This window comes from Arvicanthis niloticus, chromosome 23 (genome assembly GCF_011762505.2).
Source record: "Arvicanthis niloticus isolate mArvNil1 chromosome 23, mArvNil1.pat.X, whole genome shotgun sequence".
NCBI classification, from domain to species: domain Eukaryota; kingdom Metazoa; phylum Chordata; class Mammalia; order Rodentia; family Muridae; genus Arvicanthis; species Arvicanthis niloticus.
In genome coordinates this window covers 42,255,543-42,281,558 of record NC_133430.1, presented here as the reverse complement: position 1 = coordinate 42,281,558, position 26,016 = coordinate 42,255,543, and the positions used below count along the sequence as shown (strand labels likewise).

The 26,016-nt window shown below is 44.5% G+C and overlaps 1 protein-coding gene across 1 annotated transcript in view; it reads left to right on the top strand.

The window, feature by feature from the left end:
* Positions 1–26,016, top strand: part of Prkch (protein kinase C eta) — a 200,278-nt gene that overhangs the window by 155,128 nt on the left and 19,134 nt on the right. The window contains exons 10-11 of the mRNA XM_076920885.1: positions 15,901–16,039; positions 16,671–16,859. Of these exons, the coding sequence (XP_076777000.1) occupies positions 15,901–16,039; positions 16,671–16,859 (328 nt within the window). The remainder of the gene's footprint in view (positions 1–15,900; positions 16,040–16,670; positions 16,860–26,016) is intronic.

Here is a 26,016-nt window from a genome sequence, read left to right as displayed (position 1 = left end):
GGGACATGATGGAGCTAAATGGTGATCCACTGGAAAGAGGGTATCTGATTCTAAGTGTATCTGAGGATAACTCAATTCTTATTGGTTGCCTGGATGTGAGAAGTGGGAGGAGAGACCATTCTTCATTTCCCACGTGAGGAAACAGGCCCGGAGATGCAGCAGAGCTGTGGCCAGATCCTCTGATTTCTTGCTCAGAACAAATGTTTTGTCCCTTGGCTATCATGAGACATTACACTACATATAACCCACCCATTCCACTTGGTCTCCCCTGGTGCCACCCTCTACAGCCTGATTGGCTTTTCTCTGCCCTCTGCCATGGTCTCAGTAATAGAAGCCACTCCAAGAGTTCACTGCATCCAGCAAGAACCAGTTAAATTCACATTAATCCTGTTTAGGCAGTATGATGGAATTTTAATACCCTTCTTTTAAAAGAACAAAGATCTGGTGTCTTGATACTGAGTTGGCTGTAGACACTGGTCGTGGAGTATTGATGTCTGGAGTGGGGAAGACTTGAGAATGTGTTCAAAGCCTTAAAAGATTCCAGGGGTGCTGTCTGTCTCCTAGGTCATCACCAAAGGAAAGGACCCCAGTAAGCAATGGCAGCTTGACAATGTACCTATTGTCAGGTGATCTAACAGAGTGTGAGTCTGCCCAGTTTTCCAGCGGTTCCTACACCTTCCCTAATCCAGCCTCACCTGGGGTCTGAGGTTAAATCATTCCTAAAAGAGAAAAGTCGCCATTCAGATGAATGGGTATTGATCAATGCCTATGTATGTAGAACAATGTTAGGCACCAGAGGGAGCCCCAAATGGAAAACAGAGATAAGAGAGAGACAGCCTTATTAGGGAGATCTAAAAAAAGAAATCTCATAAGAACAGCCTAAGATGGAATTTTGGAACTTCTGCCCCCTCTTCAGACCCTATGCCTCTTTTGGCTTTTCTCGGTAAAGAAACACAAATATCAGTCATGTGAAAACACACAATTAAAAATACTAACATGTTAGGACATACCTGAGTGTCTAAACAGCAGATATAACAAAGGAGGTAGTTTTTGAAAGGCCTGGGGTTCATGGTTCCTTTGAGTCTGTCCAGCTGGTAGCTGCTGCCCCAAATTGATTGATGTCCTAAATCAATTAGGCACAGAGAGCGGGTGCTAAAGACTGGGTGTTAGAGGTTAACTTGATTTGATTACTTTAGGATGTGCAAATACAAGAAGTGTCCTGAACTGCACTCCCTGGAAAGTCTGTGCTTGAACTTTGGAGACTGTTATTTTTGCAGAGTGGAAATGAAACTCTCCAGTCCCAGTGGTGTTGAGATAGCAACAGAAGCCAGTGATGTCCCTCCTTGTCCTTCAGCAGCTTACTCCACCTAAAAGAGCAGGTCACCTGGTGGTAACTAGCTGACGTCCAGCAGTTCAGGATGAGCCAAGGGCAGTCCCCGCACCACACCAACCAGAATGGAGACTTTAATTCCTTTCTTGATACTTCACAATTCTGTCTCAGGGCTCATGTGGACAGAGGTATTGTGACTGGCTGACGGTGCTCAACCAGTTCCGGAATACTTGACATTGGGGATTTGTCTCCTTAATGCACTGGACACAAAAACAATATAAAACTTTCTTTTTAAAAACAAAGCATTCAGATGGAGCCAAGAATGTCCTGGGTCAACAGTCCTAAGCCTTCCTCCCTCGACTGAAGAGATCTTTGGGCTCGGATGGATGAGCAGAGATCTGCTCCTTAGAGATCACTGTCCAGGTCAAACCAGCTGGTCTGGACCAAGCACCTATTGTGTGTAGTGGTAACTTGGGGGATGCCTGCAGAAACAGAGCATGGAGAGCCACTTGCTGGCTGTGCAGACAGACGAGGGCCTCGTAGTGAGCAGTTCCGGGTGTCATGAAGAGAAAGAGTGTGATACTGGGGTGTGGGCAGTTCCCAAGAGGTGAACCTCCTCTGCATTAAGAGTGATGCCTCTGAGTGGAGTCATTTAGGAAGCCTTCCTAGAGGGGACAGATTCGAGTTTATAGGAAAATGAAAACTTGAATCTGCAAGAGGAACTGAGTTAAGAGCAGCTGGGGCCACAGTGGGTGGATGTCTAGAGATAGGAGTTTAGAGGTGTGTCAGAGGAACTGTGGTTCAGGATGTACACATTGTGTGAGGAGTACACAAATCCGCTTATAGCAGCTGTGTGTATAATAAACAACCCATTTCTGGATGATGAGGCCAAGTCCTGATCTTCAGGCTAGAATCAGCACCTCCTCGATACGCCCATTAGCACAGGATTCTGAGTTATAGTTGCTTTACTCCTCCTGCGGAATCCCTGCTCACTTCCCTCCAAACCTTACAACTTCCATCTGTGAAGGTTTGCCCCTGTCCTGTCTGTATGGCACAGGATTCCGTCTTTAGCCAGATCCAACATCAACAATGTGGACCCTGCTTCTCAGGGAATGTAAATTATATCCGGCTTGAGAAATAATCACAAGAATTGACAAGTGGGATTCCCATGAGAGCAAAAACTTTTGTACAGAAAGAGACTGTCAGGAGAATAAGAAACATCTCACAAAATGGAAGATTATTTTTGCCTGTAACATGGTAAGAGATTAATGTCCGGGACCTACAAAACACTCCAAACAATTAAGCATCCCACGCCTTCAGATCATTCAAGAGTTGAATGATGTAGCTCAGTTGATAGAATGCATGTCTAGTATGCAAGAAGCCCTGGGCTTCAAAGTCATTCTCAGCTACATATAGTGGCTTTGAGGCTAGCCTGGGTCACATGAGACCCTGAGAGAGGGAGGCAGGAGGGGGAGAGGAAGGAACAGGAGGAAGTTAGTAGAGAGGAAGGGAGGGGCGGGGAAGAGAAGGGGAAAATAATATTACTTGAAAAAAATCTTTATCATTTTTAGTCATCAGGGAAATGCCAAATAACAGGACATTGAGCTGATCCTATCATACCGCAGTCATCACAGTCACCATCAAGAAAATAAATGTCAACAAATGCTGGTGAGAACACAACAGGGGTAGATGGCCCGCAGCTGGTAGAAAAGCGAGCTGGTATAGCCACGGTGGAAATCAGTGTGAAAATGTTTCAGCTAAATTTAAAAATAGACCTGCCGTGCCATCCAGCTGTACCTCTCCTGGTGAACATCTGAGGGAAGCTAAGTCAGTGTGTGATTCTCATAGCCCAGGCAAGGAGCCAGCCTGGACAGTCATGGATAGATGAGCAGTTGAAGAAAGTATGGTCTGTGGCTCAAGTGTGGCAGAGAGTGAAATGGTGCCATTTACCAAAGAATTGGTGAAGCTGGAAATGGACACGTTAACCTAAGTAAGCCTGATTCAGAAAGATATGTATCATGGTTCGTCTCATGTGCAGAATCTAGATTTAAATATAAATATTAATAGGTGAACGTATAAGAGGGATTATTGGTGAGAGAGAGAGAGATCTGTTGGGAGGAGGAACAAAAGAAGGTAATGGGGTAGAAGGGACAGTTGTCATTTTCTCTCACATGTGGAATGTAGACTTAACCGCATGTATGTGTGTATGGCATATGTATGTATGTATGATATGAAAGGAGAGGGGGGACTATTTCAGGGGGTGAAGGGGAACCACCGGGAAGGGAGAGGACAGGAGAAGCAATGTGAGCGAGGCCAAAGATTTAAGTGCGAAAATATGATAAAGCCCCTTGTGTTGTGCACTAAAATATGCAATGGAGTGAAAACAACCAAAACTCACTGCACACATGGAGAAGCTGTCAAAGACTAAAGTTCTCTGTGTTAATGTTCGATTGAACCTTATATGTGAGAAGGTGCTGCCTTCCTCAGTATACATGTGGACAGTAATGTCTCTGTATAGGTGACGTGATGGCACTGTGGGTGTTGACTATTTAGATTACGGCCTTGCAGCCTTGGTATTTTAAAAAGAAATTGAACTACTGGGGAGACTGACCAGATTCAAATAGCTGTTACTATTGGGTGAAGATTGTTTTTCAACGTGCAGGCAAAAAAGACATTCCTCCTTTCTCAAAAAGTCTCTGCCTACGTAGAGGCAGGCAGTGTACTCTGCACGAAAACGAAGATGTAAGCTAAGATGTAAAACTTCCCCAGGTCTCTGCTTTCTATGTGCTTCTAAAGTTTGAAAAATTAGGACAGCTCAAGTGTGGGCATTTGCTGCATTGTTTGGATAGGGTGTTTTTGACAGAAATGAACTCATCCTTTGAGTAGTGTCCCCACATATAAAAATTCAGATATTTAAAGAGCTCTCTTGGGAAAACTGGGCTCTTTGCAAAAGCAAGTGCTGGAAACAGAGTGACTCAGAAAATGTTAGCAAAGTTTCCTGGAGGGAATTTCTTGGGGGAAACTCAATGTCTTCTATGCATTTTGCCTTTGATGGGAGACTACCATTAGCCAATGTCTTAAATGTGCCCCCATCTCTGTGGTGTGTGTGTGTGTGTGTGTGTGTGTGTGTGTGTGTGTGTGTCCTTATTCTACAGATGACCTGAGAAAAATAGGGACACTCCAAGGTGCCCTTGGAGTCTATAATCCATTTAGAGTAAGCAAGACTTTTTATTTTTAGGCAAAACACAGAGGACAAAGGAATACTGACTCTAATCCAGAATTAAACTGTGAGGTATTTAATTCCCAGGATGTGGGAATGCCTTGAACTACATATTTCCTCTTGGGTATTTCAGACTTCTGTTTAGATGGTGCATGCTTAGTTTGATGGGGATAATCTGTAACTAGAAGAGACCTGTTGAAGCAGTGTTAAGTGTGGTGCAGGTTGGAAGGATGCCTCCCCTTCCTTTTCTATATTGTATAAGCCAGTACTAATGTTGGCAAAGGGTTATGTTTAGCCCATTGCCAATAGCAGCCAGTATATTCCCTCTGTGGGCTAGCCATGTAGACTCTCCTCTCTTCCCATAGGACACCCATCCCTTTTCACACCATATAAGGCCACATGATTAGACAGCAAATGGCTGTGCTTCCTATGCTGGCTTTCTCTTAGCCAAAGAGACGTTCTTAGCCTGGCCATTCACGTCAACTGAATGTCCTCTAGGACAAGCCCTGTGCGTCTGTTGGAAGGAGCGGGCTGTGGGGAGACAGGCCAAGATATCACCTCACCCTTCACCTATTTATTTTATGTACGTTTTATTGTGTGTATTTGATACTTGACAACAGGCTGTTATAGGATGCTTATAGACAGTAGAATGCTTGCAACGGTGCATATTAACATACAGTAACCAGAAATGAACTTGTAAAACTAAGAGCAGCGAATATCTAGTTCTTGAATAATGCCCTACCCAGTCCAATACATTTTCATTGACTGTAGATCTCATACTGTACAACCGCCGGGAAAGCCACAGGGTCTGCCCACTTGATAATAACCTTAGTGGTAGTGCTAATGCTAGACTAGCATTTACCTATAGAGCTGGGATGCCCTCCGACATTTGTAGTTTTGTTAGGCCTGAGTTCAGTTGGTAATGGGTCTGCTGTGCATGCATCGTGTGCCTGAGTTCAGTTCCTCCCTGCCCACACACAGAGAAATAGCCAAATGTGTTGTTGGCTTGTGCTTGTGATATCTGTTCTAGGAGAGGTGGAGTCAGGAGGCACTGTGAGACATCTTGTTTCCATAAAACAAAGCTCCTGGAGAGCGCCTGGGGAGTTAGTCTTGAGGTTGACAATGGCTGGCCTCCACACACACCCACCCATGTGAACAGGAACACACACATGCACACACATTATCTTGTCTTGTTTTCAGTGTTGGGAATGTACTCTACCACTGAGCTGCATCCCCTGGCCTTCTTCAACATTTCACATGGAGACAGAGTCTCAATAAGGTGCCTAGGCTGACCTTGAACGTGCTTTGTTGTCTTAACAAGCCTTGAACCAATTATGATCCTCTGGTCTCGTCTCCCAACCATGCCCAGCCGTAGAGTTCACTCTGTGGATGCTTTTTTTTGAGTATGGATGCTAGGTTTCCAGGGTGACCTGGATGAGCCCCATATCTGCCCCTGACCACTCCTACTCTAAAGGCTTTGATTAGGATTAGGAGCTTTTTATTAACTAGAGGAACTGAGTTCTGATTCTACCTCAATGGGAATAATCCCTTCAGCTGTCTTCATGTACCGGCCCTGCAGGCAGCTGTCCGTACTGTCCTGGTAACAGGCCCTCCACACTGACATCTCCTTAGACTCTCAGAATCCCTGCTCCCCATGTTTCCCATTCTGCTTGTGCCTGTCTTTTGGGAAATTCATTGCAAGAACTTTTTTTTCTTTCTTGAATTTCTGTGACCAGGAAGTAGAGCCACACAAATGTGGTTTTCTGTGAATCAGCTGCACTTGACTTTCCATACAAGGAGAGACTGAGGAATGGGGACAAGCCCAAGTGCAGTAACAGTCCTGTTCTTCTGTACTAAAGCTAGGCCTAGCAGCCAGGAGGCCCCCTAGCATCCAGGAGGCCCCTCGCCATCATGGTGAGTTACCTCCCAGATCTGCCGGGGCCCACGACACCTCTCTGATTCTCACTGAGCTTGTCTACAGATTAAACACTGCCAGTTGTCCTGTAAGAGGCATCTTGGCAAGGAGAGTGGAGAAGGAGGTTTTCCTGGCAAGTACAAAATACTAGTACTGTAAAGAGCTACTAAATAAATTTGTGTTGGTTCTGCCCTAGGGGATTTGGGAGGTGAAGGAATGTTGAATGCTAAAAACATTTTATAAGTCTGAACTGTCCGCCTGATGGCTCCTTCATTATCTATCCTAAGAAAGCCTGTGGCTGTAGATGTTGGTGAAGCTCATGTTCTTTTGTATTTGTTTTTATGACTGCCTTTTCCTATTTCGAGACAAGGTGTGGGGGCAGTTTCTCCATCTTATAATCAAGTTTAAGTCGGTTTCCTGTGTACAAAGTAGCAAAGGTGGTGACACGCCGCCTGCCTGTCAGCGATGTCAGACTTTCAGGACTGGATGGAGACCAACACTGGGTCTTTAGGAATCCATTTCTGAATCCCTGGCCCTGTTTAAAAGAGGGTGTAGAAATCCAACTCACATAGAAGTCACTTTCATAAGTTCCCATCTCATGCAGCTGTTAGACGCAAGTCGGAAAAGAACTGGAGCTGCCATCAGTGTCTGACGTCATTCGCTAGAGAAGGAGCTTTGCGTTCCCACAGATGGAGCCTAAAATCACCAGGATGAACATGGGACCCTGTGACCAGGACGGTTGATCCTGAGGGGCCCCAATCGTCACATTGTATTTCGTTCAGGCTGCAGGGACACGTTATGGAGTTACTGAAAATGTCAGAACCCATGATGACTTTGTGTGTACTGTAGGCACCAGGCAATGCCATCGGTAAAAGAATGAATCTATGACAAGGGGTTTGGGATTCTGAGGACCACAAAACTTCACGCCCTCTAAGGAAGTAACAGTTTCCTCAAATATCCATTTGCAGTCTTTCCCTAGAGAGGTCTGTAACATCCCTGATGGTAGTTGTGTTCTCTTTACTCCTGTACTGGAAACACAGCCCTCGATAGCACAGAAGGGGGAGAAGAAGATGAAGGACATGGTGTGCTGTGGTAGGAATATAGAGCCCTGTGAGCAACTTAGAAACAGAAGAAAGGAAAGTGTGTTCCTGAGCATACAGGGAGTAGGTCTTAACTCTTCTCTTTTATTGTCTCCTGCCCCTCCGTCCTTTCTTCCTGCCTTTAACGCCCACATCATAACGTAATTAAGAGATTGTTGAAAGTGTAATTTTATATCCTGTTCTCACACTTACGTCACGCTGTAAATATTTTACAGAGCCCAGAAGCTACAAACGAGACGCTCGTAGATCTACATAAAAACGGGAAAGTTATCATGCACGAACTTTAACGACAAACTAGGCAGTAGCATTTCACACCGTGTAACCAATCACTGTCTACAACATGTAAAGAGCATCGTAAAATAATCCAAAAGATAAATAGCTCAAGTGCTAAAATGAGTAAAATGTGGATAAGCAAGAAAACTACAAACAGCCGTTAGGTACACATTTAAACCTTTCTACTCGGACATATCATTTCTGTGGGGGAGCAGTATTTTAAACACTCTGCAAGTGTATAAGTGATGTCCTTTGCACCACAGTTTCAAGAAGCAAAAATAGTAAAACAAAATAGAATAAAATAAAATTTGAACAGTTGAGATGTCTAGAGAGAAGAGACAAGTCCCACTGTGGTTACTCTGTAGAACAGAGTATGCTAACCCATCATGAAGCATGAGGCAGACCCAGAGCTGTGTGAATCCCTCCCAGACATATGCTGATGGGGAAAACAGGCCACTTCATGGTACCACATTGAGGAAGCCTGGGAAGAAAGAGACTGCAGGAATAGGAAGCCATCATCCTTCCCCCATGATTTTTCAGGAATAGAAATATTTCATAATCATAAACATACTTTCAAAGGGCATAAAAATTCTACTACAAGTATTTCTCTACATTTTTAGTCTTATAATGCTTAGTTAATTCTCACAAAAATTATGTAATAAAAATGTTATTATTTAGCCATTCCACTAATACTACACAAAAAAATCAGCTTGTTTCTTAGCATTGTCGCTCTTGTACAAGATGGAGCAGTGAGCATCCTTGTAAAATCGAATATGTTGGTTTGTGGTAACTGAGCAGGAAGAGCATACAGTGAGATGGAGAGGTAGCTGGAGACCGACTGGGTGGCCGTGAATGTAGATCTGTCTGTAAAGCTTTTTCTTGCTTTGCATTAGTTTGTTCATTTTGGGGGGTTTTGGTTTTGTTTGGACCTTTTGCTATTGTTTTTTGAGGCCGGTCTTGGATTCCAGACATTCTTTCTGTCATAGTGTCGCAAGTGAGAGGATTATAGATATGTGCCACCATGCCTGGTGGCATCCTAACAGGACATTAAACAGCTGCACAGAGGCAGAGCGCTGGGCCCTGCCCTCCCGTGTCCTCCTGCCATGCTCCTCCTGCTAGCTCTAACCTCTCATTGGTATCAGTGATCTCAGTGTGAAGGTACAGGCATCCCCACGGAGAGTGGTTCCTGTCGTTCTCCTAGGTCCTCTTGTTTCATCCATCTCTGGCTGAGTTCATCCACTCCCTTGGAGATAGTGACAAACTCTTTCCTCCAGCTATTAGCCATGTGTATTCAGATGCCATTGAACATTTCTACTTTGGGGTCTTAAAAAAAATATTTCCAAAACAAATTCTGTGAGTCAGAACCTTATGCTGTCTTTCTTCACTTAATTCTTGTATCTCTCTGGTGCAAAATCCATTTCTCGTCTGTGTACGCAGTGTTCGAAGCTTACTCAGCTCTCTGTGCGTACCATCCAGAATGTAATCTGCACCATCATTACTTTCTTTCCTTTCCACACCCCAACTCTTTCTTACTGATCTCTTCGGGTTTGCTCCCCCCCCCAGCCCCCAATTCACACTTGAGACTGTAAATCAAATGTGAGACTGTTAACATCACCAATCCAATCCCCCACTCCCGACCCGCCAGTTCTGTGTCAGGCTTTGTGTAGTCTCTCTTCTCCCTTGGGTAAAGATTCAAATCCTCTCAGGACCCTACCTCATCTGGCTCCTGGATCTCTTGGTTCCTTCTCGCCCAGTCCCTTCCCATGACTCCAGACACATTAGTCTTTATTTGATTATATGAAGCAACTGAGCTCTTCTCTCATGGCCGTGCCTCTCTCCTCACTTGGTTAATAACCTTCACAGCTCAGCCGAGTCCTGTTCCTGTTCTTCCACACTCCTGGGTTTCAGCTCACATCACACTTCCTAATTAGAACCTTAGCTGCTGGTTATCTGATTGTCTGCCTCTCTCACCAGTCTTGAGGAGAGTAGTGCTCTTTGCTTGTTCTTGTCTTCAGAGCCCCCTGCATATTGCTTGGCCACTGGTCAGTGCTGGGGTTTGTTGAGTGGCTGAAGGAACCAACATCTACTATTAGATGACACAGACAGGCACTCCTACCTAATACAGGATGAAACTAAGTTTTGCATTTTTGATATTTCAGTGACATTTTTAAAAAGCACTCACCAAGTTAACACGATAATCTGTCTTGACATTTTTTTTTCAAATATAAAGCCAGACACTCAAAACTCAGCCAACCTTAACTTATCTTTGTTTTGAAATTAAGATAATAATTAAAAATCACGCTCTTGGCAAACACCAGCTGTTAACATCTGCATGACAGTCTCTCCTCCTCAGAAGAGGGTACCAGTTCGTCTTCTGAATACTGAATAGCAAGGAAATACTCCTGTGCATCTTCAAGCTTGGATGACCTGAAACCCATTGAACCCTTTCCCAGCACACAAGCCAAAGGCAGAAGTGTGTCTGCAGAATGTTAATGGCACATTTTACAATGGTGTAAATAAAATAGCCTCTTTGTTATCTCAGGATATTTATTGATTCTCTCAGGGGGCTCTTAATTTCAGTGAGCGAAGTCTTCTCGAGGAGCATCACCTAGGAGGAGACCAGCAGTCCTATTGCATAGAAGGGAATGATCCTGAAGTCTAGTCTTGCCCCTGGCTTTCTAGAGGATCATGAGGAAAAACTACCATGAAGCAATCCACTTCAGAAGGTAGTTTTGAGCAATGTAAAACACAGAGTATTTTGGTGAGCATTTAATTTATGTTCTTACTAACAACACTGTTATTCTGATTACCCACAAAACACCTTTTTAGGCTCAAGATATCCACCCCCCAACACACACACACACACACACACACACACACACACACACACACACAAGCAACAGAAAACAGAGCGTTGATGGATGATTCACTATCAGCTATTTCAAGATAACTTGGCCTCAATGTTTTATTTTATTAAATAATTATCTTTTGGATTCAGATGATAGAGCACAGATCAGTTGTGTTCCTGTGTTGGATTTGTTTCAAAATAATATGAAAAGAGATGGGTAAGTGAGGGGTTTGGGGGGGGGCAGCTGTGTAGACAGGACAAGATAGGGCCTGCCACCAAGAGCAGCTGCTGGTGAATGAGCAGGCTGGGCTTGTGTTATCCCCTATGCTTCCGACTGCATTTGACAATTGCACCAATAAATAGAAACAACACACTGTAGACAGTGAATATTCGCTGCCCGTGAATAGCCAGCCTCCTGGATCCGTTCTTATTCAGGAGCCCGTTCCCATCTCACTCCCTTTATTTCTTTTGGAGGAACAACTGAGTTTGGTGAACTAAGCAGAACTCAATTCCATTCTGTTTTATTTCTCTGGGGACAGCTCAGGGTAGAAACAAAATAAATCCAATTTCTGAATCTTCTTTGTCCTCCACCACTTGGGAATTCTCTCTGAAACTACTGTGGGCATTTTAAGTAACCCTGCTTACCCAGCAAGAACAATGTACCTTTCAGGCAAGCTGAGAGGATAAAATAACTCTGCCTCTCTGCCTTTGCATGCCAGACAAAGGCCTTGGCTATTAAATACCAGTGCTCAATGAGCTAATGACTGGTGAGCTGGCATTGTGTTTGGCATCTTAGCAGCTCAGCCTCTGTCCTGTGTGAACTTGTAATCTTCATCATGTAGCTGTGTTATGTTTGGCTGCTGTGTTATATGTTGGCTTACGAAGTGGAAGAAAAACTCCAGAGCCAAAAAAACTGACCTCTGCAGTTTGCAAGTGCAAGTCAGAAAACGATGGGACAATATTTTTTCCATTTGGTCCCCTCATGGTTGACCCTCCCACAGTGTGTGACCTGGCCATAGCGGGTTTGTTTGTCTGCCTTCTTATGTTCAACTCTTCCTTCTGGATGGGAGCCAGAGGAGAGACAATGGCTTTGCTTGGCACTCCTGGCCCCGAGATTCTCCTTCCAGATCAATATCCTTTCTCCAGTTTCACTCAAAAGAAGAATTTGAACTTCCGTTTCAGGTTTCCTATTTTCCCCCTGGACTTTGTCTCAAGGTGTGTGATACACGGCCATGTTGCTGGCTCACTTCAGAACAAGGGTGTCAGTGAGTTTTGTGGAAGATCTTTCCTTCTAAAAAATAAGTTGGGCTCCGAATTGTTGAGGGCAACCAGCAGCATTAGGTATCTGAAACTTATCCATTTGTCTCTTGGACACCTGCTGCCAAGACTGAACTAAACCTGGAAAGGAATAAGGTTCAGGTCTTGTTAAAAGAAAGGAGGGTGCACACCAGAGCTTTCTAGAAGCCAGTGCTGGGGTGCTACAGTGAAAGTCTGAACTGAGTATTCTAAAGGCAAAGTTGACATTAGTATGTCTACTTTGGGGTAGCAAGGCAGACTTCATAGTGGAGACGTGAGGTGTTTGAGCTAGGGGCAGAGCTGATAACCTGATTTTATATGATGCTATTAATAGAATGCTCTTGGAATCCCAGTGTGAGATTTTTTTTTTTTTTTTTTTTTGCATTATTAGCATCTAATGGAGAAAGCTGCTGCAGTCTTTTTTTTTTTTTTTTTTTTTTTTTTTTTTTTTTTTTTTTGAGGGGACTCACACGGTTCTGAGAAGGCCTAAAATTAGACTGAAAAGTCAAGTTCAAGCTGTGTAACCTGTCTTTGTGGCCTCGGGCATCGTATGACCAGAATGAGTCACATCCCCTGTGCTGCTCAGGTGTGCACGCCCAAGAGTTGTCCTAAGACTTGGCCGTGCAGAGGAGATTGCCATAGAGGGCTGGCAAACTGATGACATAGCACTTTCCTCTCCTTAAACAATCCTGCTGCCCATGACAGCTGCTGAGTAATAAGCAAGAAGCCTCCTGCCTGGGGTGTTCGTCACAAGCCCTTTTGAGCAATCGGCAAGGCTGGAAAGACCGTTGTGGGGCTCTGTTGGCACTTGTTGCTGTTACCCAAGATCCTTTGCAAGACTTCAGCAGGCATAACGGCTTTCAGCACAGTTCAGAAACCCAATAACCTTGTTTGGAAATGTAAGAGTGTTCTGAGCTCAGGACTACACAGGCCTGCGCTGCTGGGCTACACTGCTGGCCTGGGACATGATATGGATAAGGCCAGCCCCGCAGGCCAGTTCCTGTAGTCTTGCTGACTCCTGTACCGACATCCTCTCAGATCTCTCCTCAGCCAGTGGGTGCTTCCCTAGAATTTCATCACTGATCCCGCAGGAGCCAGGTGACAGGTATTAGAGGGCTCTCCCATGCCAGAAACCACTGTGGACCACAGCCCCCCTCGTGTGACAAAATTACATCAGCCTCACTCCCCATGCCCCATAGTGCTCCTGTGTGTCCAGTATGAAGTTTTTTGTGCTTATAGCTCAAGGATTTGGGGGGGGGGGGATGGCATTCATAATCACAGCCCACTGAAAACAGTGGCTTCTGTGGAGGGAGATTGCTAGGTGGAACAAGAGTGGTCCTGGCTTAGAGACAGAGGAAGCTCACCTTGCTAAGGCACTCAGCATACCTGGGTCTCACATCCCTGACCCTGGAGACAATCGTCAAGAACCCAGGAGCAGAAGGAAGGCCTGTGCCAAGAAAGTTCTACTACACTGCCCACAAAGCATTCTTGGAAAATGGGGCTTTATTTTCATTTCTGGGCAATACCTAGTAACCACTGTTTTGAGACGTAGCAGCTGGGTTGTGTCAACTCACAGGGAACCCCAGGTGGCCGTGACAGTTCTGTATTCCCCTCCCTCCTCAGCCACAACATGATCTGAGCTGGACAGAAACCAGCCTTCCCCTTGGTCCTCACAGCCCAGTAGCCTTTTATTCTCAGACCAAGGGTAGTGAAACAGATCCATGAGTACTTTGACCAGCCACCAGCACCATATACTTAAGACACTACAGTAAGGAGGACGCCTAGGCTCCCATGTGGCCCAAAGCTAGAGATATTGCACTAATTGGCAATTAGCTGCCTGTCTCCAGCTGTGGGGAATCTCCAGGTCACCTAACATCCCTACGTCAGATGCTACCTTCTTCCTAGGACAGGACTGTGGTTTGCCTCTGAGCGCATCATTCTTTTAAAAAGTGAAGCATAGCCGGGCAGTGGTGGCGCACGCCTTTAATCCCAGCACTTGGGAGGCAGAGGCAGGCGGATCTCTGAGTTCGAGGCCAGCCTGGTCTACAGAGTGAGTTCCAGGACAGCCAGGACTACACAGAAAAAAACCCTGTCTCAAAAAACAAAAAACAAAACAAAAACAAAAACAAAAACAAAAAAAAGTGAAGCATAGACATCTTCCACATGCTCTCTCTGCTATGCCTGGGTGTGTGGAGCCTGTGATGACTGACAGGACTCCTTCCCACCCTGAGCTCATTGCAGCCTTGCTTGGTAACAGTGTCCAGGCTGTGGCTAGTGATTGGTAGCTGGATGCTAAAGCCTCTACCAGAAGTTGTGTTAGAACACTATTGCCTTTGGCTTGCTGATAACCATTGTCGATCTGCAGATGAGATGTGTGTGCCTGCCTACATTAAAGTGTTTTGTTTTGCCAAACAATCCACTTCCAGTAACTTCTCTAAGATGTTGGCAGAGGGGTAGAAAGAACCTTTGTCTGAGATGCCCAGTACTTAGACCTTCAGTGGCCTGGAGTGTACTCACACAGGCCTTGTTAGCACTCCTGTCTCATCTTCCTGAACCACTGGCTCTAAGACAGAACCTGGGCGGTGTCTTCCTGCTGTCTCCCCAGGTCACCTCATCTGCTGTCCTTGCTGATTGGCCCTTGCTGATTGCACCTCACAAAGCCTCTGCTTACTCTGTCCTTCCTCCACCCACCCCCAATGGCTGCTCTACCACCACTACCCGGTTAAGGTGTCAGCCTCTCCCAGACATTGCAGTGCCCCTTGCTGATTTCCCTGTTCTGCAGGGAACCTGGTAATGCTCTAACTAGGGAACCTGGTATGTATGTTCTACTAGGGAACCCAGTATGCTCTAACTAGGCTGCTGCTTCCCTCTGAGAAAGGAATTAAATATCAGAATCCCTTTGTGTGGCACTAGGCTGCCATAGCTTTAAAGCCCTGTGGTGTTTTCACACCTCTGTGTTCCTGTGCTGGTTCTGCTCTGGCGTATGGTCTGAGTCCACTTGCACATCCATACCTCCTTGCCTGCCTTGGGGCACCTGTTCGATCCATCTGCCATGGCAACCTTCTCACATCCTCCTTTTAGCCGGGGATACTGTGGCTCAGTTCCTTCCACCACGATGCCTTCTCTCTCTCCTCCTGTTGGAAGGAATTCATTTTCTGACTTGTTTCTCTCACAAAACTGAGTTTTTAATTCTGCTGTGTCTCTATCCCGTCCTCTCTCTCATGCTCCTCCGTCTTTCCCTCCCTCCCTCCCTCTCTCCCCTACTCTGGTATATTTATTAAGGACCCAGTGCTAGGCACAATAGTAAACCAAGATAACCAGATTCTTGTCTGCATGAGCTGAAGGTCAATCACATATCCGTACTCTTGTTACAGTGTGAACTCCTTGAGAACGTTCCTTTGAGACATAAATGCTCTCACTCTTTAGCCCAGGCTGGCAGTGAAGTCACTCTATTACCTAATCTGGCTTCCAACTCAGAACCGTTCTGCCTTTTCCTTCAGAGTATGGGCATGACAGGCATGTACCACACCTGGCTATGATCATCCAAACTCTGAATGGCTGTCACAGTCCCTGGCACACAGCTGCTGCTTGTTCTGTAAATGCTTACTGAGTGAACTCTGATGGGCAGGAATGGGTACAAATGTGGAGTGTTGGTAAGTGGGTTTTGTATGGGTGCAGAGTACCTAGAAAGCCTAGAAGAATCACATTTTGCCCTTGTCCTGAGGACCTCTTTCTTCTGTGTGGTTAGCCCATTCATGGGGCCTCATCTTCTATGGTCCCTGAAGCAAGTTCTGAGAGTTGGTGTACACTTTTTGTGTTTTAATCCCAATAGCTCAAAGAAGTTTGTGCAGAAACATTTGCGTATGTTTAGAAAGACCATCTGACTGCCTATCACATGCTGTCCCTGGTTTCTTTCAGAGACTTGAAACTGGACAACGTGCTATTGGACCACGAAGGTCACTGTAAACTGGCTGACTTCGGAATGTGCAAGGAGGGGATTTGTAATGGGGTCACCACCGCCACCTTCTGCGGCACGCCCGACTACATTGCCCCAGAGGTGAGTGTACCTGCTAGGTGTGGCTTTTAAATCTTAGCCCTGCTTAGCCCCAAATAGAAATACAACCAGGAGTTACCATGTGTCGTAGCTCCGTGGGCCGCACGCACACGAACACTTCCCAGGCTCACACACAGCTCATTGAATGAATGGTAACAGGAAATGCCGAGAATTTGTCTAAATCAGAGTTTGAGCTATTACAAATTGTGTGATGGGTTTGCTCGTGCCTCATTGTTCTTTAATCTCTACTTGGTGATTTGATTCTAGTCCCTGTAACAAACCTAAAGAAAGTAGTTGTATCTCTTCCCTATGGATGAATGAACTCAGTGTGCTTTCCCGTCCACCTTAGATATTTCCAAGCCATTCCTTTTTTCATATGTATGTGTCGTTGTATTGACCTAAGCAACTCATAAATGCTGGATCACTTAGCAGAGATGGCAGCTAAGCACGTGTGTGTGCGCGCACACACACACACACACACACACACACACACACTGTAGAGATGAATGAAACACAAATGTCAGCAAGAAGGACTTGTGCTTTCTAGTTCTGCTATCTCCTAACCCTAGTCACGAAGAACACTTTTGCTAAGCACATCTGTAAGCTGCCTCTCACACCACCCCCCTCTGTGCAGATCCTTCAGGAGATGTTGTATGGACCCGCAGTAGACTGGTGGGCCATGGGCGTGCTGCTTTATGAGATGCTGTGCGGGCATGCGCCCTTTGAGGCTGAGAATGAAGATGACCTTTTTGAGGCCATACTGAATGATGAAGTTGTCTACCCTACCTGGCTCCACGAAGATGCCACTGGGATCCTCAAATCTGTAAGTCTGACTTACCCAACCCACTTCCGGCCCGTTACAAATGAGCTTGCCTCATAGGCCTCCTGTGTCTTTTTCTTAATGTCTTCTTGTTAGTATGGCTGCCACCAACAACTACAATTTGCGTTTCAGTCTGAAGAAGCAAGAATTTCTCGTGGGCTGTTTTCCTCTTACACCATTGCTATTTCTGGGACAACTTCAGTATCAATTGGCAATAGAGAGTCCTTGTGAAAAGTCAAGTATTCCTAGCACTTATAGATTAAATCTAAGTGAAATAAGACACCCCCTTCATGTAGTCAGGCCACATATGGGTCAAATGAGAGTCAGTCACCACTTGTGATATCAGTTTTGTTTCTGTTGACAATGTTCAAGGAGCAAGACAGAGAAGACTTGCTCTCAGTGCTGAAAGAGGTCTGTCTCTTCAAAACCTCCCTAGGCCTCTGGGCTACCATGTCAGCTTTTTATGCAAAACCAAGTGCCAAGCTCAGGTTTTTGGTATAACACGATAAGGTGTCTGTAAGTCTGTGTCTGTGAGAAAGTCATCTTCTGTTGTTAATACATTCAAGTTACTATGTTCCATGCCTTACTTTGAAGTAAGAAAGAACATGGATTTGATGTCCTTGGATTGAAAATTAAAGTATATATGGTTCTGTGACCACATTGTTTGAGTTCAAAACTCACATTGTTACCTACTATATGCAGAGAAGATATAAAAATGAATTTAAAATATATGCTTTAGTGAAAATTAGGACAGGATATTCACTGTTGAATAACATCTACATAATGGCTGTGAACTTTCATCACTTGAGTATAATTCTCAATATCTATTTCTTTCATTTTCTTTTGTGATGTAGATACCCTTTATATGGATTTGAAACAAAAAATTAGGTTTGGTAAATATTAGCTGCCGTAGGAAAGTCTTGTCCCCTCCAAGATTCTTCAAAGTTATAAACGTTACTATTTTGAAAATATCTATGCAGGGCCCTGCATTACTGGTCCTGAAGATCCGATTGTCCCTGAGGATTTTGTGCACGGTCCATAGCAGAAGCCTCATAGAAACCCCTCTCACTTCTCACCCAGTCGCACGTTATCAGTGTGCGTCACAGCTCATGCTATGAATCTCTCGGCTCAGGAGCCGAGAGTCACCAAAATTGAGAAAACACTACTCTCATAGAGAGTAAAAATAAAATGCTTTGAGTTTCTGCCAAATGTCTTCAGGCTAGCTTGATTTTCATAAGAACAATTTATTTAAATAATTAGAAAATTTAGAATGAGCAAAGAAAGAATGTGGCTGTTATAATTTTATCAGTAAAATGTGAGAGAGGGGAGCTTATGTCTGCGACTCGTGCCTTGAAGTTTCTTTCTTTCCTTCCCTTTTCTTGTTCTTTCTTTCTTTCTTTCTTTCTTTCTTTCTTTCTTTCTTTCGTTATTTGAATACTTTACTGTCACTCATTTTCACCTTCCTTTTCTAAATTTTTTGAATTAATTTTTTTTACTTATTCACTTTACATCCTGCTCACTGTCCCCCTCCCTGTTACCCCCTCCCATAATGCTCTACCCATCTGCCCTCCCCTTCTCCTCTGAGTGGGTCAGAGTCCTCGTGGTTATCCCCCCTGACCCTGGCACTGCCATAAAGTTTCTTAACTTCCTGGGAGGAAATGGACCCATGGAGGCAGGCCACAGGCTGTGGTGACATAGCTTTGCCATGATGCACAGCTAAGCCTGCTTTGCATTGCTACTTTCCCAATGCTGTGACCCAGAATCCTTGTGATTCCCAAGGCATTCTGGGCTGGGTGACCTACAGCACAACCATCAACATACTAATGGCTTTTCATGGAGCAGATGTCATGTCCAATTACTGCAGCTACTTTGACATTTTTATTACTTAAGAAAAGAAAAATCTCTGCATTTGTAATGCAACAAATTGCTAGTTCAAGCTATAAAGACCACTATGTTACCACCAAAGGCAGGAGACAAAAGTCACATGACCAGGGAGCATCTGGAGACCCCTCACTGAGCGAGGCTCAAGTCCCCTGAAATTATTAAGACCATTTCTCCTTAAGAAGTAAAACTCAATATAAGTAGACAGCAAATGTTTTCAGTAACCAGCTTTTGTCATGCAGGGACATCTCCACAGACTCCTTCTGACAGGAAACAGAGCCCAGTGATCATGTGACCAGCTTCAGTGCAGACTGGGGTGTCTCTTCTCCATCCAGATCCATGGCCTGCAGAAGGACTGCGCACCCCTTCACTCCCTCTCTGGCTTCTCTGTAACACCAGCTCCTCCTTGGGCTGTAGGCAGGACCTTAGATCAAATCTATTCCCTCACTGGGGTATCATCTCTGCAGGAAGGAGCAGGGGTCCAGGCTGACAGGGGCAAGCTTGCTTCCCAGCTCTTCCTTTTGGGTGAGGTGGCCTTGGGGAAATTTCCTTCCCTTTGTGAGTCTCTGATCCCATAAGTGTAAAACAGAGTTGATGAAATGGAGTCCATAGGGTTCCTGCTAGGGTTGAATTCAGTACACTATGGAAGCCTTCCAGGCACACAGCAGGCAGACTCCTAGTCACACCTTCAAAGAATCTGACGTCAGAGTAACTGCAAAAGCACTTGAAAGTTGCCAGACAAAAATTACTATAAAAAAATTCACCGGGAGAATTTCTGGGGCAATTTTGCATATTTTAGTCTTCCTGCCTGAAAGTGAGAAACATAAAAGCTACAATTGAGAATCCTGTGTGTCTCAGTTAGGGTGTTACTGCTGTGAACAGACACCATAACCAAGGCAACTCTTTATGGACAACATTTAATTGGGGCTGGCTTACAGGTTCAGAGGTTCAGTCCATTATCATCAAGATGGGAAAATGGCAGCATCCAGGCAGGCATGGTGCAGGCGGAGCTGAGAGTTCTACATCTTCATCCAAAGGAAGCCAGAAGCAGACTGTCCTCAGGCAGCAAGGAGCTGGTTTCTCAAAGCCCACCCTCACACCTCCTCCAACAAGACCATACCCCCAATAGTGCTTCTCTCTGGGCCAGGCACACTCAAACCACCACACTGGGGTAGATTTTACAGAAGGCTGAAGTGTTTAAATGGAGAAAGTAACCATTAAAAAAAATGATAATCAGGAAAACTGGGCGTGGTGCCCATACCTGTAATCCTAGCATTCTGGAGGCAGAGGCAGGAGGACCACTGTAAGGTCAAGGTCAGGCTGATTTATATCAGCTCCAGACTAGCCAGGCTTCATAGAGAAATCCTGTTGAGAAATAAAAAGGGGAGGGGGTAGAAGAAGAAGAAGAAAAAAAGAGGTCTGTCTGAGGGTAGATCTGGGCTCTTCCCATGGCTGCTACACATCCTTGGGCAAGGGGTATAACTGAAGTATACAGTATAACTGTTTGCCCTATAAGATTCTGTGGGGATGCTTGAATCGTGCTCAGCAGAATGTGTGCCCAGGAAAGGATCTCCACTCTTCTGACCAATGCTTCCAAAAAATGACATTAGACTCTGGGAAGGCTATGACTTTGCTGCAGTAGTCAGACCTGCTTGAGCATTGACTGAAACGCCATAAACCATCCCAACAGCTTTCGACTCCTGTCATATTTTGACTTAATTCAGCCAAGATAACTCCTTTACTGCTGGACAAAACTTTAGAGATTGTCACATTCTAATTTCGTATTTCGTAGATAAGAGAGAAAAGTCCAGAGCAATCCATCCCACTGGGAGCCACGAAGTACAGTATTTAAATAGGGCAAAACCCTTTTGGGTTGCTGATGAGGGTGTAAAGAGATACAACCACTGTAAAAATAATGATAGGCAGCTCCTTAAAAAATTCAAGGTAGACTTACCATTTGATTCAGAGAGCAGACTTCTGAGCACATACCCAAAAGAACCAGAAGCAAGGACTCAATCATAGCAGCAATATTCACAATATCAAAAAGTTAAGAGAGCCCAAATCAGTAGACAATAAAAATGTGGTATATCCATGCAATGGAATATCACTCAGACTTAAAAGGTGATTTTCTTGATACATACAATAACCTGGACAAAGTCTTGAATACATTATGCTGAATGAGATAAGCCCAAAATGAGAGGACAAAGATTATGTGGTTCCATTTATGTAAGGCCTCTAAAATAGCTTAGTTCACAGAAACAGCCTGAGGGTGAAGGTCCCAAAGAGATGAGGAAGGCAGAGTGGGCCGCTCACGGAAGAAATGTAGAGTGACAGGCATTTTAGAGAAGGTTGTAACATAATGTGACTGTAAACATGCTTAATGACACTGACTTTAGCTAAAAGAGAAATAGCTAGAATGCTAGATTTGGGGTTAGGTCTATTTGTTGCAGTTCTCAAAACATGAGGAGAAATGCATAAAATCTAGACTCAGAATCTAGATTTTTCTGATTCCTGTTATCCTAAGACATCAACCCAGAGTACATCTAGCCATGCCCATTTTTTTCTATTTCCTGTTAATGACTGTCTTTTTCCCTTAGAGCCCCTTGTTTCCAGCACCAAATAACTATCTGATGACAGTCTTATGCTGTACCAGGAACTTAAGCCACTGGAAACCATGCCAGGGTGATGTGTGGTTGGTGCTCACATAAGCATCAACTCTGCTTCTACCCACCTCTCCATAAAGTAAGACAACACAGATGATAATAGTCAGTTACAGTGTTTCTTAGAGGCTGTGCATCTGAACAATGCCGTAATACCAGATAGGGGAATCAGTCTACCAAGGAGCGTATTTAATACCCTGAAAGGGGAAGCCTATCTATTAGGCCATCAAAATTTGTGGTCAGTTCTGTTCAGCAATGCTTGTCAGGTTAGCCTTTGGGATGCCTTGTGTGAAGGACTATGAACATGAAGGTGGCAAGACCTGGACTCCTTCTGTCACCCACTGTCGAGGAGGAGTTGGGGACAGGTCAGCAAATACTTCGTACATTCATTATCAAGAGGAATCATCTTGGAGGGCATTCTCTCTCTCGAGGCAAGAAGGGGTGGTGACATAGAACAAGATAGAGGGACAAATGGGGTTCAGTTGAGTGGAAAGAGTGAGAAGAATGTGCAGGTAGAAGAAACAGTGTGTGCAAAGCCTCAGGCAGGAAGCAGAGAGAATGTTCCAAGAACGGTGGTTACTAGTTCTATGCCGTTGGAATAGCGTGTGCAGAGGATACTGAGGTGAGGCTGTGCAGACTTTGATGCATCCAGGAGACATTTGGAAACTAGGTTGTACGTGTCAGTTGATCACATGGCTCTGGACCTCAGTATAGTTGGTTAGAGATTCTCGGTATAAACTCTAAACGGAATAGGTGTTGAGCCGGAGAGAAGAAAAGAACTAAAAAGGGATGGGGAATGGGATGGGACCCAAGGCATTGAAGAAGATACAGTAAGGAAGCTGGGAAAGGAGGACTTCGGTCTCCATAAACACGAACAGCTGCAATATGTCTACTGAAATAAACCAGTTATACTGTGTGATCCACCTAAAGGCTGGTGCCTACTGGAAAGTGCTGGCAACGTGGGAATACGTGGTCCTCTCCCAGATGTGCAGGAATGAATCTGTGTTGGTAGTTAGTTAAGACAGAAGAGTTTTAAGACAGAACAAGTTTTTAGTTGCCAGATGACTTTCTGGTCTCTTTATTGCTGAACCGTTGAAACCCATAATTAGGCCTCATGGGAGCATGGTGACTTCAAGAGCCCCTAATACTAAATGATCAAATCTATTGGGTGGTGTCTCGCACAGTCCTAAAAGCAGTAGATTTAATATGAGTGCTAAGGTCTGAACTGTAACCAGTCTTCTTTGCTTTCTGTTTCATAAAACACTGTAATTATTAGAAATATAAACACAGAAGTTGAGGGATGAAAATCCTTAAGAGCAAGTTTCTCTAAATCCCTGGTTTGTAGAAAAATAGTGAGGCTGACCAAGAATGTTACATGTTAGAATCTTGAGTCCTGTTCTGTGGCTGTTTTCCCATCGTAAGTGGGAAGCGCCAGTGCTGGCCAGCTACAGTGTTCATTTCAGTGAGGCAACGCGCATGGAAGCGTTTTCAAAGTGGCACATTCAACAGAAACCAGGTTATTTGCATTGTTAAATTATGAGGAGTAGTTCCATAATGCACTTAAGGTGTCATTACCCTCATCCTACTCCTGAGCAACCTAGAAGCATCATTGCGACCATTAAATGCTAAGTTACACGTGAGCCTATGCTAGGCAATTTTTCTTTCTAAAAGAATTGTATTTTTTTTTTTAATCTAATACCATCCAGTCTAAACCAAAGACACATAGGTAGGGTTCAAAGAGCCAAATAGGTATTGTAATATACATGCCAAGTAGATGTGTGTGAAATATGTGTGTGTGTGGGGGGGTGCTGCCTGTATATGTATATGTATATATGTATATATGTATATGTATGTATGCCTGTGTGTTTGGCATCTGAGGAAGGTGCTACTTACTCATCTTGTGCTTTCTGCCTTAAGGAATTTACAGTTTAGTTGGGGTAGAAAGGAAAAAAGATATTTGGAAGATGTAACTACACAATAACTGAACTTAGAACTTAATAACAAAACATGCCGAGAGCTGTGAAGGCAAAGCCAGCAGAGCTGCCCTCATCTGGAGGAAATCATCTTGAGGAGACTTAAACCTAAAGGGAAGTGGATGGGGCTTAACTTATGTAAAGGTCCTGAGAAAAAGAAGTAAGTAAATGGCAAGCAGCTGGGTTATCTTAAACCAAGGGCACAACAGCCAGGGATGCAAAGATAGGCCTGAGAATGCATCAAAAGCCCAGGGGACATGGTGAGCTCAGAAAGGTGTTTGGAATTTGAAATGCCAAGACGAGTTGGAAGCATTTCAGACAAGCATGCATGATCACATCATGTCTTACGTTTAAAAGATTGCCCAGGCTGCGGTCCGTGCTGAAGAGTGGGCCAGCCAGCAGAACATCTGCACACGAAAAGCTTCCTTTCAAAACAATCCAGGATAGGGGAGAAAACAACAGAGGCAAAACCAGTACACACCAGTCAAGTCTGAGCACTGGGCTGATGAAGGCAATTTCATTGTCCCCTTCTAATTATATGTCTGAAAGTTCCCATCATAGAACGTGTGAATGGAAGTCTTCTGAAACTCTCTTCAGTCTGTGTGAGAGAAATGAACTTAGCTTTCATGAAAGAATGAAGGAAAACGGTTTACTCACAGAGATCTACAGAAATAGCCAGCAATGTGAGCACCACTAAAACCCGGCCCTGGTCCCAGATGCACCTTTTAGTCCAAGCAAGAGTCGAAGGGCCCTAGACTTGTGGTCAGCATCACTCCATCATACATTTTGATGCATATAAAACAAGCCAGTGGCTTTTACACATTCGCTTCTTTCACGTTCTTAAAGATTGTCTTGCCTTCTCAAGAAGTGCCCTTGCACCCCAAGTCAGCTCCCTACACCCCAGGAAGCCTTTTCAGTGACTGAAAGAGATCACTTGAGAGAGTACAGGGAGAGGCTGCAGTTCCCTGCTGCTCCCGGACCCTGTGAAGTCCTTCTGCCAGTTAGGCCAGCCTGTCCTGCTGGAGAGACAGGCTCATCTCCAAGACAGCCCTTCACATTCCCTTTCCCAGGAGCTCAGCATCGAGGGTCATTTTTTCTTCAGTGTGGGCACATTGGGAAGATGACCAAGTGACCAAGTGAATGCCCCCAAATCTGTCTTCAGGGTACTGAGGTGAGTTTAAAGTTCAAACAGAAGGTCAAGAACTCTAAATAGTCCCAGTTCAAGTTATAGTCCTGCCGACCGCTGGCTCACCACTGTCCAGGCTTCATTCTTTAACTTGGTTGACAAGCAGTTACAACCATGTGACATCTCTTTCTGGGGGACAAGGTCCCCACTCTGGCTGGTGCCCTTTCCTTCTCCCAGCATGGCATTGCTGGCAAAATTCCCATTTCTTTGTGAGTGTTTTGTTTCTATAGTCTGATAGTCAGATTGAGAGACACACAAGTCTCTTTAGAGTACCTCCCTCTCTATTGAGGGTCAGTCTTCTTACAGCTTCTGAGATTCCCTGATGATTTTTTCCTCTCTCTCTCTCTCTCTCTCTCTCTCTCTCTCTCTCTCTCTCTCTCTCTCTCTCTCTCTTTCTTTCAAAAGAGGGCTGCTCCTGGAATTAGTGTCCACTAAATATTTTACATGCCATGTTTTACTTCAAAATAAAAGGCTATTTCAACTTCCTTGTTTAGAAATGGGAGGTATTATTAGTATTATTCACTGTCTGTGGAAACTTTACATTTCATTGGCCAAACTACCAGAGAAATGTTAAAGACCTCAGCCAGTGTTTCATTAGAGTCAGTGACTCTCATGACTTCAGGGTGGAGAAGGGACAGTCCTTGCTCATTATCCCTTTGAGAGTGAGTGGTCAGCAGAACAGGTCTCAGCCTCGGCTGTCTTGTAACCCGACACCAATTCCTGCACTGTCTCTTCTCATTGCTGCCTCTTCTGCTCCCTCCCAACCTTGGCCACCCTCAAGATGGTGGACATTTAAAACCCTCATCTATGTCATTTAAAAGTTTAATGCAGATATGGGACTAGGACAGTGAACTTCCTGTAGGAACTTCTCTTGTGGAGCACAGAATCCATGGCTGGAGAAATGGAAGACACAAATTGTAGCCAGAAAATCTACTTGAGAAGAAAAAAAAATGAGCACTGATCCCTGCATTAAAGATACCCGATGGGGACACAGTTTCCTCTCTTGCCCTTTGGCCTTCTCAGTTTGTTTTGTTTGATTTAACCTGTATCCTCTGGGCTTGTAAGATGGCTTAGCCAGTAGAGACGCTTGCCTCCAAGCCAGTGACCTGAGTTCAACACCCCAGGACACAGTGGGAAGGGAGAACCAAGTCTCATAAGTTGTTCTCTGACTTCTACACACGCTACTGTGGTATACACATGTGCTTACACTTACACACACACACACACACACACACACACACAAACACACACTTAAGTAGATGTAATAAATTAAAAACATATCTGGTAAATATACCTGCATGCTCCTAACGTCTCATTCCACCACCTTCCCTAACAAATAGATTATTAAAACTGGCAGTAGCTTCCAAAGTTAACAGGAGGTGTTCAACAATATTCATTTTTATTTAAAAAAAAAAAAAAAGATAGAGGCCTTCTAGAGTACTGCCGTTGAAGTTTGTTCT